At 41.1% G+C, this 16703-nt stretch overlaps 1 protein-coding gene across 1 annotated transcript in view; it reads right to left on the bottom strand.

The window, feature by feature from the left end:
• Positions 1 to 2232: 2232 nt before the first annotated feature.
• Positions 2233 to 16703, bottom strand: part of LOC115477722 (nesprin-2-like) — a 359728-nt gene continuing 345257 nt past the window's right edge. Inside the window, exons 79-80 of the mRNA XM_030214775.1 lie at positions 13801 to 13847; positions 2233 to 3759 (exon numbers count right to left, since the gene is read on the bottom strand). Coding sequence (XP_030070635.1) covers positions 3534 to 3759; positions 13801 to 13847 — 273 coding nt within the window. The 3' untranslated portion in view covers positions 2233 to 3533. The remainder of the gene's footprint in view (positions 3760 to 13800; positions 13848 to 16703) is intronic.

The following is a 16703-nucleotide window of genomic DNA, read 5'->3' as shown; positions in this document are numbered from 1 at the left end:
AGGGAAGGAGGTTGTCACTCAGAATTGTACGGTACATGGCCCCATCCATTCTCCCATTGATGCGGTGAAGTAGTCCTGTGCCCTTAGCAGAGAAACACCCCCAAAACATAACATTTCCACCTCCATGCTTGACAGTGGGGACGGTGTTCTTTGGGTCATAGGCAGCATTTCTCTTCCTCCAAACACGGCGAGTTGAGTTCATGCCAAAGATCTCAATTTTTGTCTCATCTGACCACAGCACCTTCTCCCAATCACTCTCGGCATCATCCAGGTGTTCACTGGCAAACTTCAGACGGGCCGTCACATGTGCCTTCCGGAGCAGGGGGACCTTGCGGGCACTGCAGGATTGCAATCCGTTATGTCGTAATGTGTTACCAATGGTTTTCGTGGTGACAGTGGTCCCAGCTGCCTTGAGATCATTGACAAGTTCCCCCCTTGTAGTTGTAGGCTGATTTCTAACCTTCCTCATGATCAAGGATACCCCACGAGGTGAGATTTTGCGTGGAGCCCCAGATCTTTGTCGATTGACAGTCATTTTGTACTTCTTCCATTTTCTTACTATGGCACCAACAGTTGTCTCCTTCTCGCCCAGCGTCTTACTGATGGTTTTGTAGCCCATTCCAGCCTTGTGCAGGTGTATGATCTTGTCCCTGACATCCTTAGACAGCTCCTTGCTCTTGGCCATTTTGTAGAGGTTAGAGTCTGACTGATTCACTGAGTCTGTGGACAGGTGTCTTTCATACAGGTGACCATTGCCGACAGCTGTCTGTCATGCAGGTAACGAGTTGATTTGGAGCATCTACCTGGTCTGTAGGGGCCAGATCTCTTACTGGTTGGTGGGGGATCAAATACTTATTTCCCTCTGCAGAATGCAAATAAATTCATATACTTTCCACAATGTGATTTTCCGGATTTAATTTGTGATGTGCTATCTCTCACTGTTACCAATAACCTACCCTTCAATTATGGGCTGCTCATGTCTTTGTCAGTGGGCAAACTTACAAAATCAGCAAGGGATCAAATACTTATTTCCCCCACTGTATGTACATTATGTGGTGTGGATCTCCATGTGTGAATGGCGGCTTCTAAAACTTCTATTTGCACATGTAGTTAATCTACACATGTAAAAGCTGTTATTTATACATGGAGGTGCTTCTAAAATAGGGGTCAAAATGTAGTAAATCAATCAGGATATTCAGGGTAACTTCACTCACCGCGTTTTACAACTCCATGAACTACACACTTATCGCACAGTTTCTCCAGTGCGAGTGGCTGCGAGAGTGCTTGTGTGTGGAAATGTGTGTGTGTTTGTGAGGTGGGAGGAATATAGTAGGATTGGATGTGTGTGTGTGTGAAGGATATAGTGTGAATAGATGTATGAGGAAGCGATAAGGGTATTACTAAAGTCTACAGTAACACATTTTTCCAGAGGCCCTTGGGGGGGGGGGGGGGGGGGGGGCGGAGATCCCTGCCAGTGGGCTGGAGAGTGAGATTGGGAGGCCTGTCCAGGGAAAGAGTTGGCAGAGAAGTTGCGGAGAGAAAGTGGTTTTCCTGTGGTGAGTGACAGCAGGGGTGGAGTTGGAAATAATAAAAGGGATTACAAGGAGGTACATGAGGCCTTCGGTTGTCTGTACCCCCACTAGGACCCTAGGGAGCAATGGGGGATCCTGGAGTGTAAGAGATAACCGCAGGCTGAGTAAAAGGAGTCAGAGCTTCAGGTGGATAAGAGGAGTCCAGCCAGGAAGTGGGATTAGGACATGGGAAGCCTGTCCAAGGCTGGAGTGCAGCCCAGGGAGGTGCACTGCTGGAGGGAGGACAGCCAAAAGGGTCTGTGCCCGAAGGAGTTGGATTGATATCAAATGTGAAGTCATTGCTGATGTCAGTGCCATACATAGGACAGAGAAACAGATAAAAGTGAAATCATATGTGTTTTGTTATAAAACATGCTTAAAAGAAAAGGGGCCTGGGAGTTAGGCATAGAAGAAGAAATACATCCCAGAATTTGACAAGCTATTGCTTTAACATTGCCTTATTATCTTTAAAATAAATACCATATACAGATCATGAGAGAATTGTGGTTGGTGTGCATTGAAACTGCACTGCCATTTCTACAAATATTTGCAGTCTATCTGGCACAAACACAAAGGCACACATTCAGTTTTCCATTTGACCACCATTCATAAATATGTTTCACTCTTCAAATGTTTTTAAAAAATAAGTTATGGAAAAAAATCTTTAAGAAAATAATTTTTGTTGGCATATTTTACATTATCCAGCAAACAAATCTGAAATCATTAATTAGAGCCTCCCACACAGAAATTGCGTGCATGGGTCATTTATGCATATTCCAAAACATTTCAGGGTTTTACTTGACAGTATGTAAAATAAGGTTCCAGTCTTCTGAGAGAGACAGAGTTCATAAAAGATGAAGTGAAAGTTGACATCACATTTATATGGCTTAAATTGTTAATCCACTCATTACTGTAATCACTGAGGATAATTTAATCAAATGCTGTATTTTTACAACGTGTGGAAAACAGGTCAGTTAACTGTAGATAATACAGGATTTTTTTTAAACCAATAAAACTATTTTCATTTTAAACATTGCATGGAAAAGTCGTTTAAAAAATTAATGTTATAAAAGTAAGATTCAATTTCTTCTGGCATACTGTACAGCATTAAAGACTTTCGGCCCAAAATCTTTGATATAAAAACAATCACACTTTACATTATTTATCTGCTTACATATATATATATATATCTTTTGTCATTCATAAAGAAATTAAAACAAATTTGCATGCATGTGGACATAGTATTCATATTGTTAAGTGGGATTCTAGGTTTTTTAAAAAGAAAATAAAGCAGAACAAATTCTGAAGTCTTACTGCTTCTGTCAGCTGGTTGACAAACTCTCTGGATGAATTTGTCATCTGTTATCAGTGAAAAGATATGGAATCTATGCGACTGCAAAGCACCACTACCTTGCTATCTCCTTTTTATTCAGTTTGGTGACCATCAGCTGTATTTTAAAATGCACTCTGCAAATATGTCAGTAATTACTCTCCCTCATGCTGCAATATGCTGGGTTAGATTTTATAAAATATTTCTGCATTAAAGTGAACAGCAGTGTTTTGGAAATATGTTAAAAAGATTTTACTACCACTTAATCTAAAAACCCAGATGCAGTTCATTGTCCACACAAACAAAAATATATATTTTGAGTTATTTTAAACATATCATTTAGAAAATTGCACAACCACAAACATTTTCTTCTCATGGACAGAGGAGGCCATATGGACGATACCATTTCAGAAGAGGTAAAAGATGCCGCTTCACATCTGACATCATCAGTCCTTTGACAACAGGCAGATTCTGTTGTCTTGTACACTTCTTGCACTGGTGGGCAACATTATGCAAACAACACTTCTCTTAAATAGGAAAGCCTCATTCTTGAAATAAGTTGTTAAAGCTTGACAACAGCAGCACCCATACACATACTTTTTGGTCCAAAGCACACTCAAATAGAACAGTCTCTATGTGGGGGGTGGACCATTGGTATAGCTGAGCATAGGATAAAAAGATCTGGCAAAGTTGTTTGCATGGGTGCAACTATAATCTTCTTCAGAGACTGGGACCATGCAGGCAAGAAGCAAAAGCAGAAGGAAGAGCAGCTGGAGAGGTAGAGCTGCTCGGAGGACTCGTAAAAAGAGGGAACGGGGTCTGGAAACTTCTTGAGTGGATTCAGATTGGTTCTGAGATCTGCAATTAAAAAATTTACATCAAAGGTAAAGGGCAAATAAAACCACATTATAAACATTAGAAATATATCACTGGAAGGATTTGAACAGGTCATCTACTTCATCCCCAGGCCACTAAGCAGGATCCAGTTGTGCTCTCCATTCACACTCAATCTCCTCTTAACAACCTCCAATGTCAAAAGCTCTACAGCCTCCATGGAGTACTTTAACACTCAGCTATCTTTAGAGTTAGAAAATTCTTCGTGTCCAACCTAAATCGCCACTGCTCCTTAAATCATGACCTATCTGCAGTGGCACTGGAGAATAACTGGGCATCATCCTCTTTAAAACACAACACAAGGTACTGAACATTAAAACCCTCCCCGAATATCTTTACACTACTGTCTTGCAGATGTGATATGGTATAATATAATTTATTTTGAGCGAGTTCACTAATAAAAGAGACATAAAGGGCCAGAAGGGCCAGATTCAGTAAATGGCGCCCGAAGTAAAGTGCTGTTCAGATCTGTGCTAAGTATTCTACAAAGGTTGCTTAGCGCTGACAGGGAGATTCTATATATATGGCGCCTAAAGAATTGTGCTGAAATCAGTGCCGACTAAGCATATTCTATAATCGGTGCCTAGATTTAGGCGCCAATTATAGAATAAGCTTAGTTGATTTCTCAGAGCCTAAAACTATGCGCATCCATTTACACCAACTAAAATGTGGCGTAAATCCCGGCGTCTAGATTTATTTATTTATTTATTGCATTTGTATCCCACATTATCCCACCTCTTTGCAGGCTCAATGTGGCTTACAATTCATCATGGATACTGGAAGTAGAAGAGAATATACATTTGGTTTTACAGAGGGTTTTGGGTTACATGGTAGTGAAATACATGATAGTGTTAAAGCAAAAGACGATATAAGACATTTCTGGATATATTAAAGATTATACAGTTACACGTGCTGATCTTTGTGATATATCTTGTTGAAGAGATAGGTTTTCAGTAGTTTTCGGAAATTGGTCAGTTCATAGACCGTTTTCAGGTTGCATGGTAACGCATTCCAGAGCTGCGTGCTCACATAGGAAAAGGTAGATGCGTGCATTAATTTATATTTCAGACCTTTACACTTGGGAGGATGAAGATTAAGGAATGTGCGAGAAGATTTTTTTGCGTTCCTGGGTGGTAATTCTATTAGGTCTGAAATGTAGGCTGAGGCGTCACTATGGATGATTTTATAGACTAGGGTACAAAGTTTGAACGTGATGCGTTCTTTAAGTGGGAGCCAGTGGAGTTTTTCTCGTAGGGGTTTCACGCTTTTGTATTTTGATTTGCCGAATATTAGTCTGGCTGCCGTGTTCTGGGCTGTCTGGAGTCCAGATGACTGAGTACCAATGATTGTACCAGATTGCGGAAGACAGACCTTGGAAAAAATGGTCTAACTCTTTTTAGTTTCCACATTGAATGAAACATCTTTTTAATTACGTTTTTCGCATGATTCTCAAGTTTTAGGTGTCGATCAATGGTGACTCCAAGGATTTTTAGGGTGTCCGAAACTGGTAGATTTAGTTTAGGTGTGTTGATGGTGGTAAATTTATTCTTATTGTATTGCGAGGTGAGTACTAGGCATTGTTTTTTTTCTGCATTAAGTTTCAGCTGAAATGCATCTGCCCAGGAATTCATGATTTGTAGGCTTTGCTTGATTTCATTGGAGATTTCCCTTAGATCTTGTTTGAATGGGATGAAGATTGTTACATCATCAGCGTATATATATGGGTTTAGGTTCTGATTCAATAGTAGTTTGGCCAAGGGTGTCATCATTAGGTTGAATATGGTCAGTGAGAGGGGGGATCCCTCTGGAACTCCGCATTCAGGTGTCCATGAAGCTGATGTAGTCGAATTTGATGCCACTTGATATGAGCGTGTAGTTAGAAACCCCTTGAACCAATTGAGAACGTTGCCTCCGATTCCGAAGTATTCGAGGATGTGTAATAAAATTCCATGGTCAACCATGTCAAATGCGCTTGACATGTCAAATTGTACCAGTAGTATGTTATTGCCGTTTGCTATCAATTGTTTGAATTTGGTCATGAGCGTAACTCGTACGGTTTCAGTACTGTGATTAGAGCGAAATCCTGACTGGGAATCGTGTAATATTGAAAACTTATTTAGATACACTGTGAGTTGTTTGGTCATGATACCTTCTGTTATTTTGGTAATTAAGGGAATGGATGCTACTGGTCTGTAGTTCGTTAGTTCATTAGCATTTTTCTTTGCATCCTTGGGTATAGGGGTGAGTAAAATGTTACCTTTCTCGCTTGGGAAGAGTCCATTTTGTAGCATAAGTTCACATGGTTTGTTAGATCCATTATAAATTGTTGAGGGGCCAACTTCATGAGGTTGTTTGGGCACATATCTAATTTGCAGTGAGATTTGGCGAATCTTTTAAGCGTTTGTGAGATAAGATCTTCCGGTAGTATTGTGAATTCAGTCCAGATCCTGTCTGCTGGGTAAACTCCAGGGTCTGGGTCTAGGCAGTCTAGGAGTGTGGTGTATTCGATGGGGCTGACAGGTATTTTGAGTCGCAGTTGTATGATTTTCTCCTTGAAGTACTTCGCCAAGTTGTCTGCTCCTGGTGTGTCTTTGCTGTTGTTGGTGACTGGAGTGGTGTCTAATAATTTATTCACGAGTTGGAAGAGTTTGTGTGTGTCTTTGTAATTTGGTCCACTTTCAGTTTTGTAGTATTGTCTTTTGGTTTGTCTTATGGTATATTTATATTTCCTTCGGAGTTGCTTCCAAGCGTTAAGTGTGGGATCGTCTTTCTTTTTATTCCACGCACGTTCTAGTTTCCTAACTTGTGTTTTGAGTTTTTTCAGTTCTTCGTTGAACCATGGTATTGAGTTCTTTCTGTGCGAGGTTCTGGTTTGGATTGGGGCAATGTTGTCTAGTATTACTTTACATCAATTATTCCATTTTGAGAGGAATTGGATTGTATCTGTCTTTATTGTCCATCCGTCGGTGTAGATCTGTTGCCAAAATTTAGCTGGATCTATTTTTCCTCTTGTGGTGTAAGTTTTTCGTGTTTGTTTGTTAGGTAAGTCTTTCATTCTCCATTGGAGGGTGATATGTGCTTTATGCACATTGGGCCATATTCTATAACTATGCGTGTAAATTTCGGAACGCCCACGAAATGCCCATTTCTCTGCCCATAACCATGCCCCTTTTTGTCTGTGTACGTTAGAAGTTTGGTGCACTTCATTACAGAACATGCTTAGCGAGTTGTGTGCATAAATTCTAATCAGTGTCAATTAGCGCTCATTAGCTTGTTAATTGATGCACATTGTTATAGAATCTGTGCCGAGATCTCTAGGCACGCTATATAGAATCTGGGGGTAAGCGGCCTCTATAGAATAGCGCTTAGAGCAGATTCCCGCGTCTGAGGACTTGCGCCTGCTGAAACCTAGTTTAAATCCTCGTGCCCAATTGATGGCAGTTGGGTGAACAAATGTATTCTATAACACTGCACCTAAGTTATGCCCCTCCCACGGCCATGCCCCCTTTTGAACCGCATGCTATGAAATTCAGGTACAGCTGTTATAGAATAGTGATTAGACAGATGTGCATGCAAATCCAAATTGGTGTCAGTTAAGTGCCAATTAACTATTTAACCCCAATAACTGGTTGTTAGCACCTAATTGACTAATCAGTTTGCCCATGCATCTGAGAACTCTGCCCAACTTTGGGCGACCTATACAGAATCTATGGGAAATGGATAAGATTGTTGCTCTTGGTGTCCTGGGTTTAGTGCTGTTATGAGATGGTAAGATTAGGCACCACTTATGAGTACTTCTGCCCAAAGTATTATACTGTACGCTCGCACATAAGTGACATAGCACACATTTGTGAAGGGAGCATATACGATGGAGAAGAATAGGCGGGACACGGATGTGTCAACCATCGATGCTTGCACATTATAGAATACTGTAAGTTGCATGCTTTGATTGACGAATCCACTTTTGACTGCCGCATGCCCTCTTTTTGGCTTGCCAAAGGGGGACTTGTGCTAGTATTCTATCCCTGATGCTCTAACAAGATTGGCACTCCCCGGGGCTGTACTGGGATACCAAAAAGGAGGCACAGTTTACAGAATAATCCCCGTAGTGATTTGCCATGGAGGGACTGTTGTTGGCCTTTCTGAGGTGAAATATAGGGTGCTGCCTTTTCTAAGTAAGGTCTTTGTTATTTGAGTCCTGGACATCAGTGCTGCTTTATTATGACAGGTTTTCTATCTAGGTCTGGAATGTGGCTTTTGCAGGGTTTGATTTCTGGTCCTCTGAAGGGGGTCTCTTGCCCCTCTCCCCAGTCTCCACTACCTTGGAAGAGATGGTGTTATAGGTCCCATTTTAATTTTTCCACCCAGGGCCAATTCAGTCCTATCTATGCCACTACTGTCATGTCTTTTGGATTTTGTAATTTCATTTCCAAACCTGCAATCAAGACATGTTATACTTCAGCTACAGTATTTGCGAAATAAACCTAACTCCTTCAGCCTTTCTTTATAAAAGAGAATCTAGATATCTGCTTTTTGTTCTCCTCCTTCTTCCTCAGAATGCTGTGGGGGACAGGTTCATTTTTCCTGGCCTCCAGCTCTGTTAAGTTTCCTCTTTAGGTACATAATGTCTCGTGATCACGTAGTACACTGCCAAGAGGTTGATTATAAAGTTTTCCCCATACATACAAAATGAAAGAAATAACTTGATTTATCAAGGTCTATGTACTTCAAATGGAAAACACTGTAGACTTCGTAATTATAATGTCAGACAGTGCAGAGATCTGACTATGCTAGATCAAATTAGTTTCTTCTGGTTTAGTGGTATGGTATCATTTATTTTCTTTATTGATGTACATCAGCAAATGTATAATTACAACAGTCTACTTGCAGCCTATATATCTGCTGATATAGCTAACAGACAAATTATGGGTTGACAATTTGGTTATGTACAGTACTATATACTGTTAGGGAGCTGTATACTGTCTTGGGTAATCTGCAACTCACTATGGGCAACATCATGGCTTACAAGTTTTTCAGAAAATCCCCACAGACACCCAGAGAAATCTGTAGCCTCTTAGTGGTCTGCATTAACAAAGCAGATAATATCATAATGCCTTTGTATTGCTCCATTCTGCAACTGGACCTTGAATAGCGTGTGTGATTCTGGTCACTGCGTCTTAAAAAAGATAAAGCAGAATTAGAAAAGGTATAGTGGAGGAGTGGCCTAGTGGTTAGGGTGGTGGACTTTCGTCCTGAGGAACTGAGTTCGATTCCCACTTCAGGCACAGGCAGCTCCTTGTGACTCTGGGCAAGTCACTTAACCCTCCATTGCCCCATGTAAGCCGCATTGAGCCTGCCATGAGTGGGAAAGCGCAGGGTACAAATGTAACAAAAATAAAATAGATACTATTGGAGATTCTACATGGAATGTTGCTACTATTGGAGATTCTACATGGAATGTTGCTATTCCACTAGCAACATTCCATGTAGAAGCCTGCGCAGCCACATTGGTGATCTGCAAGGGCCGACTTCTAGTGGAATAGCAACATTCCATGTAGAATCTCAAATAGTAGCAACAGTGGAGGAGTGGCCTAGTGGTTAGGGTGGTGGACTTTGGTCCTGAGGAACTGAGTTCGATTCCCACTTCAGGCACAGGCAGCTCCTTGTGACTCTGGGCAAGTCACTTAACCCTCCATTGCCCCATGTAAGCTGCATTGAGCCTGCCATGAATGGGAATGTGCAGGGTACAAATGAAACAAAATAAATAAAATAGAGACAAGTGACCAAAATGATTGGATGACTTCTTTATGAGGATAGGCTAAAGAGCCTAGGGTAGGGCTTTTCAACCTGAAGAAAAGATGGCTGAGGGGAGGTATGATAGATGTCTAAGGGTAGATATGAATTGCTTGTTTACTCTTCCAAAAGTGCAAGGACTAGGGGGCACACAATGAAGTTACTAAGTGCTATAATACATTTAGAACTAATCAGAGAAAATATTTCTTCACTCAATGTGTAATTAAGCTCTGAAATCTGTTGTCAGAGAAAGTGGTGAAAGTGGTTAGCGTAGTAAAGGTTTGGACAAGTTTCTAAAAGAAAAGTCCATAAATCATTAAGGTGGATTTGGAGAAATCTACTGCTTATTCCCACAATAAGCAACAAGACATCTATTTTACTCTTTTGGGACTATTTTACTCTTTTGGGACTACCAGGTACTTTGGAAACAGGATACTGGACTTGCTAGATCATTAGTCTGACGATATCACTTCTCTTGCCAGTTTGTACACAGTGCATAAGTATCACATATTGTTACAGAGTGCATCCTTGTACTGTGTTTAAAAAAGGGTTGGATGAATTCCTGGAGGTAAGCACAGTGACATAAGAACATAAGAATAGCCATACTGGGTCAGACCAATGGCCCATCTATCCCAGTATCCTATTTCCACAGTGGCCAATCCAGATCACAAGTACCTGGCAGAAACCTAAATAGTAGCAAGATTGGAGTGGAGGAGTGGCCTAGTGGTTAGGGTGGTGGACTTTGGTCCTGGGGAACTGAGGAACTGAGTTCAATTCCTGGGACAGGCAGTGCCTTGTGACTCTGGGCAAGTCACTTAACCCTCCATTGTCCACCGCATTGAGCCTGCCATGAGTGGGAAAGCGCGGGGTACAAATGTAACCAAAAATAAAATAAAAATTCCACGCTACCAATGCCAGGGCAAGCAGTGGCTTCTCTATGTCTATTTCAATAGCAGACTATGGACCTTTCCTCCAGGAACTTGTCCAAACCTTTTTTTAAACCCAGATATGCTAACCACTGTTACCATATCCTCTGGCAGCGAGCTCCAGAGCTTAACTATACTTTTGAGTGAAAAAAATATTTTCTCCTATTTGTTTTAAAAGTATTTCCACGTAACTTTATGGAGTGTCCTCTAGTCTTTGTACTTTTTGAAAGAGTAAAAAAAATCGATTCACTTTTACCTGTTCTACATCATTTAGGATTTTGTAGACCTCAATCATATCCCCCCCCCCACAGCTGTCTCTTTTCCAAGCTGAAGAGCACTAACCTCTTTACTACTACTAATCATTTCTATAGTGCTACCAGATGTACGCAGCGCTGTACACATTATATGAAGGTACCTTCTCTGTCCCTAAAGGGCTCACAATCTAAGTTTTTGTATCTGGGGCAATGAAGGGCTAAGTGACTTGTTCAAGGTCACAAAAAGGTGCAGTGGTAATCGAACCTCTTTAGCCTTTCTTCGTATGACAGGAGTTCCATCCCCTTTATCATTTTGGTTGGTCTTCTTTGAACCTTTTCTAATTCCGCCTTATCTTTTTTGAGATACAGTGACCAGAATGGTCTACCAGTGGGCTACCAAGAGCTCATACGTTAATGCTCTTTTTAAAGATAAATGCTTTTGAGAGTTCCGGGACTGTGACGTCATGGAGAGTCACTTCAATTTGTGGGGCTGCAAGATGCATTCTGTCCATGGAGAACTGAATACAATACTCAAGGTGAGGTCACACCATGGAGTGATACAGAGGCATTATAATATTCTTTGTCTTATTTTCCATCCCTTTCCTAAAAATTCCTAGCATCCTATTTGCTTTTTTGGCTGCCATCGCACACTGGGCAAAAGATTTCAGCATATTGTGTACAACAACACCTGATACTGACTCCCAAGATGGACCCTAGAATTAGGCAACTGCTTTTACTACTTCCTCTGGCAACAAGTTTCAGAGCTTAACTATATATTGACTGAAAAACAATTCTACTTATTTTAAATGTACTGTATAACTATGGTGTCTCCCTTAGACTTTGCACTTTTTGAGATAGTAAACAATCAAATATCTTTTTGAGATACAGCGACCAGAAATGCACACAATACTGAAGGCAAGATCGCACCATGGAGTGATACAGAGGTTTTATAATATTCTTTGTTTTATTCTCTATTGCTTTACTAATAATTGCTTTTTTGGCTGCCGCTGCCATACATTGAGCAGAAGGTTGATTTAGGTCCTTGTACTGTGCTCAGTTGAGATATATTTAGAAAGATGGAAACGAAAATCAATAAAATAAATACTTTATTTTAAAATTCATTGAACATGGTGAACCTAATGCAAAAGTAGAATTCAAGCTCTTTCTGATAGTTAGATCCTTCCTATATTTGACATCAAAGGGTAATCTAAGGAAAATCCCTCCAGAGTGCTGCAGGCACTGTGGGATGAGAAACTTCTACAGCACAACAACTCTAGGATCTGAGAGAGATTTTATAAAGACCGACAGATGTGGTTCTTCACAAAATCAGTAGTAACAGGGAGGCTGACCTCGATGTTGAGTAAATTCATTGAATCACTGATAACACAGAAGATTGGTTAGATACATGTGACAAAATCTACTTGTGGGTAAAACCATGCTGCCTCAGATAGTGCAGTATCTAGAATCCAATGAATTACACAATTTTTTGACTGGTTAATTAGAGAATTAGATCAGGGGAGAGTACTAGATATTGAGATTGCAGCAAGGCCTTTGACATTGCTCCATTCAGGAGACTTATGAGTTCATATTAAGAGTGCACAGTTTATTTATAAGTGACTAATTGGGTTGGAAGCATATGTGGTGACAAAGGGTGTATATTCAGTGGTAAATGGAATTCACTCTGAGAAAAGTGGCATTATCAATGGAGCGCCACAGTGATTGATCTTTGGTCTGGTTCTTTTCAAGATTTTTGTAAGCAATGTTGTGAAAGGGCTACTGGGAATGGTTTGTCTCTGCAGATAAAAACCAAAATGTGCAATAGGGCAGACACTCCGAAAGTTGTGGACAACGTGAGAAGAGACCTAGAGAAGCTTGAGGAATGGTCTCTATTTTGGTTGCAAAAATGTAATGCTAAAAAACCTAGGGCTGTGTGTTTGGGTTGCAAAACCCCAAGGGACCAATAAAGGGAGAAGCTCTTCTGTGTACAAAACAAAAACAGGATCTAAACAAGGTGATGGAAAAAGTCAGACGAATGCTTGAGAACACAGGGAAAAAAATGGCCAGCAGGAAAAAAAGAAGTGATATTGCTTCTGTATAAGTCTCTAGTGAGACCTCATTGGGAGTTGCAATTCTGGAAACCACAACCCCAAAAGGATATAAACCAGAAGGAGTTGGTCTAGAGGGCAACAATGATTAATAGTCTTTGTCATAAAACATATGGTTCACACAAAGATCTACATAGATATATCTACCCTGGTGGAAAGGGGTGGAGAAGATATGAGAGACATGCAAATATTTCCAAGATATAAATCTACAAGGAGTGGCCCTTTCTCAGTGGAAGAATGCTCTGGAATGAAGGGTTGTAGGATGAAGTAATCTAAGGAAACATTTCTCTTCAGAAAGGGCAGTGAATGCATGGATCAGCTTCACAATGGAGGTGGTGGAGACATTTACTCAAGAAAGCATGGAACAAACACAAGGCTGGATGGTCGTAGTGGATAGACTGCATGATCTTGTTCTATCATTATACTCTGTTTTTCAGGAAAGCACTTTGGCAGTTTTCTACCCAGAAAAATAAGTCAGTTACCATAGAACAGAGTCATACCTTTGAAAATAAATTAGGATGACAAAGGGTATGAAAAGGTTGACCATCTTTGCAACCTAGAGACAGGCAGCTACCATGCAAGGTGGAAAATACTAGCTTTCTGACATGATTGCAACTTTTCTTGCTATGCTGTTTGTTAAAGCTCCGGCACAACTTTAAGGAAATAGTTCTCAATCCAGTCCTTGTGACACATCCAGCTAGTCAGGTTTTCAGAATATCCATGCATGATACTGTAGACACTGGAAGCAGATATTTCTATGAAATCTATCTCATGCACATTCACTGTGCATATCCTGAAAACCCAACTGACTGGGTGTGTCCTGCGGCCTTGATTAAGAACTATTGCTTTCAAGTGATGAGTTTTTGGAGGTTGAAGGGAGTAGTTCTGAGTGTGAATAAAACGCAATGGTGTAAAACAATAAAATACCTGGTATCGTGCTCGTTCGTAGCTTCCGAAACATCATCCTCATCATCCTAATGAGAAAGAAAAATTAATTCTTGTTAACAAAACATGCTAAGGAAAAATCCACTTCTCCTACAGTGATCCTAGACACAACTGTCAGAAAAATGTACACTTTCTAGGACACTCATACTAGTTCCTGACTGTATTACAATTAGAGACATGTATCACTACTGAAACATCAAGCAATGGTATAGAAATGATGAGCAGTACTTTGAACAGAAAGCAAACCAAGCAAAGCAGATAGCAGCTGCCACTGTCCAGATAAATGCTTTTCAATATTGGGCCCAAAGCCTCTATCTGGATAAATGCCCTCTAGAGGCAATTCTATAACAGAATGTCCACATTCATGTGCCACTTGAGTGTATAGATGTATAGCAGTTCTACTCAACCCAGACTCTGGAGCACACCCAGCCAGTCAGTTTTCCAGGATATCTACAATTTGCATGAGATTTGCTTGCACTGCCTTCTCGGTATGCAAATCTCTCACTCGTATATTCATTGTGGATATCCTGAAAATCCAACTGGCTGGGTGTGCCCCAGGGACTAGGCTGAGAAGCACTGGTGTATAGAATACTTGTACTTTCCTGGCATCAAAACACCTACGTACTGTTCTGTAAGGGTGCACCTAAGTGACATAGGGCCAGATTCCGTAAATGGTGTCTAAAATCTAGATGTGTCTGATTAACACAGTGTATAGAATAGCACATACGACCAGGGAATGCGCCTACATTTAGGCATGGCCATTTACAGCACTGAAAACCTGGTATATACACCTGCTCCTAATGTAGGTGCGTTCCTCCAAATTCTATAACAACGCATATAAATTTGAGTAACGCCCCACACTTCTCCCATGGCTGCATCCCCTTTTCAGTTACGTGTGTTAGCATTTTTGTGCCCCTCTTTTTAGAACACGCCTAAAAAAAAGCACGCAGAAATTCCAATTATTGCTGGCCTGATTGGCTCGTCATTGAGTTGAGCAGCGTGCCTTCGGCACCTAACCACTACACCTCTATTCAGGAAATCTTGACTGCCCCAACTTGACATTTCATCCTTTAGATTGTAAGCTTCGAGCAGGGACTGTCCTTCTTTGTTAAACTGTACAGCGCTGCGTAACCCTAGTAGCGCTCTAGAAATGTTAAGTAGTAGTAGTAGTAGTATATTGGACACATGCACTATTTAACACGTGCCTTATATAGAACCCGTGAGATAATATGTAAATACAAAAGGGGTGTTTACATGGGTGGGGACAGCCACTTACACATGCAATTTACTGAATACTGTAAGTTACACTTGTCTTTGCTGCATCTGGGTGCCACAGTTACACCAGATCTAAATCGCTAAAACCTGTCGTTTCTTTATCTACAACATTAGCAAAATTCGCCCCTTCCTTTCTGAATATGCTACCAGAACCCTTATCCAAACCCTTGTCACCTCTTGCTTGGATTATTGCAATTTACTTCTCACTGGTCTTCCTCTCAGCAATCTCTCTCCTCTCCAGTCTGTCCAAAATTCGGAAGCACGACTTATTTTGCCAAAATCGTTATACCCACACTAGCCCACTCCTCAAGTCACTTCACTGGCTCCCTGTCCGCTTCCGCATACAATTCAAACTTCTCCTACTGACCTTTAAATGCATCCATTCTGCAGCCCCCCCATTACCTCTCCATTCTCATCTCTCCCTACATTCCTCCCCGTGAACTCCGCTCACTGGACAAATCTCTCTTGTCGCCCCTCTTCTCCTCTACTGCTAACTCCAGACTTCGTTCCTTTTCCCTCGCTGCACCTTATGCCTGGAATAGACTTCCTGAGCCTGTATGTCTAGCTCCATCTCTACCTGTTTTCAAATCTATGCTAAAAATCCACCTTTTCACCACTGCTTTGGCTCCTAGCCACTACTCAATTTGCCCTTCCCTTGTTCCTTCTCACCCAGTATGTCCCTTGTCCTTAATTGTCTTGTCTGTCTGTATTATTTTTAGATTGTAAGCTCTTCTGAGCAGGTACTGTCTCTCTATGTTGGATATTCAGCGCTGCATCCGTCTGGTAGCGCTATACAAATGTTAATAATAAGCTGGTGCATTTTTGGGCACCTAAATGGAAGGCATGCTGACACTAGGTTATACTAGTATTATATAATGGAATCTGGGTGCCTAGATGCCATTATAGAATATGCTTATGTGGCATTGGGGCACCTACACTTACAGAATTAACCCATACAGGGGTACTGTTATATCACAGCATCTATATAAAATAGGGCTGCCCATCAATTAACATTTTTAATCGTGTGATTAATTGTATGATCCAAATGTAAAAGAGTTGAAATAAATTCAACATGTACACGTAGAGGCGTATTTTCATAGCACTTAGACTTACAAAGTTACATAGGTTTCTGTGTATCTTTTTGTAAGTCTGAGTGCCTTCAAAATAAGCCTCATAGTTGTTTACATTTTTTTTAATAATGCTAAACATTCAGTCAATAACTTTGATTCCATCGCCTATCTCCCTCTTCTCCCCTGGCACCATCTCCTCCCTTCTTTTCATCCATGATCACCATTTCTTTCCCCTTCTCTTTTTCCTCCCTTCTCTTCTATGGACACACGCAGGTAGTATGTGCCAAATCGGCACTACCGCCGGGGAAGTACGTGCGCCCGGCGTTAATTCCGATTTTGGCATGCGCTGAATCCCGCAGTAGAAAATATTTTTTCTATTTTCTACTGCGGGGGGGGGGGGGGGGGGGGGGGGGGGGAGGGGCATTCCCAGCCGTAATCAGCAGCATGGCCACGTTGGCGCATGCTGCATGGTTACCATGCAGGTAGCACGTGAGCCCTTATTGCTAAATCAATGGCTTGCGGTAAGGGCTCAAGCCATAA

This window comes from Microcaecilia unicolor, chromosome 9 (assembly GCF_901765095.1).
Source record: "Microcaecilia unicolor chromosome 9, aMicUni1.1, whole genome shotgun sequence".
Classification (NCBI taxonomy): domain Eukaryota; kingdom Metazoa; phylum Chordata; class Amphibia; order Gymnophiona; family Siphonopidae; genus Microcaecilia; species Microcaecilia unicolor.
Note: the sequence above shows the minus strand (reverse complement) of the source record. Positions and strands in the feature narration are given on the sequence as shown.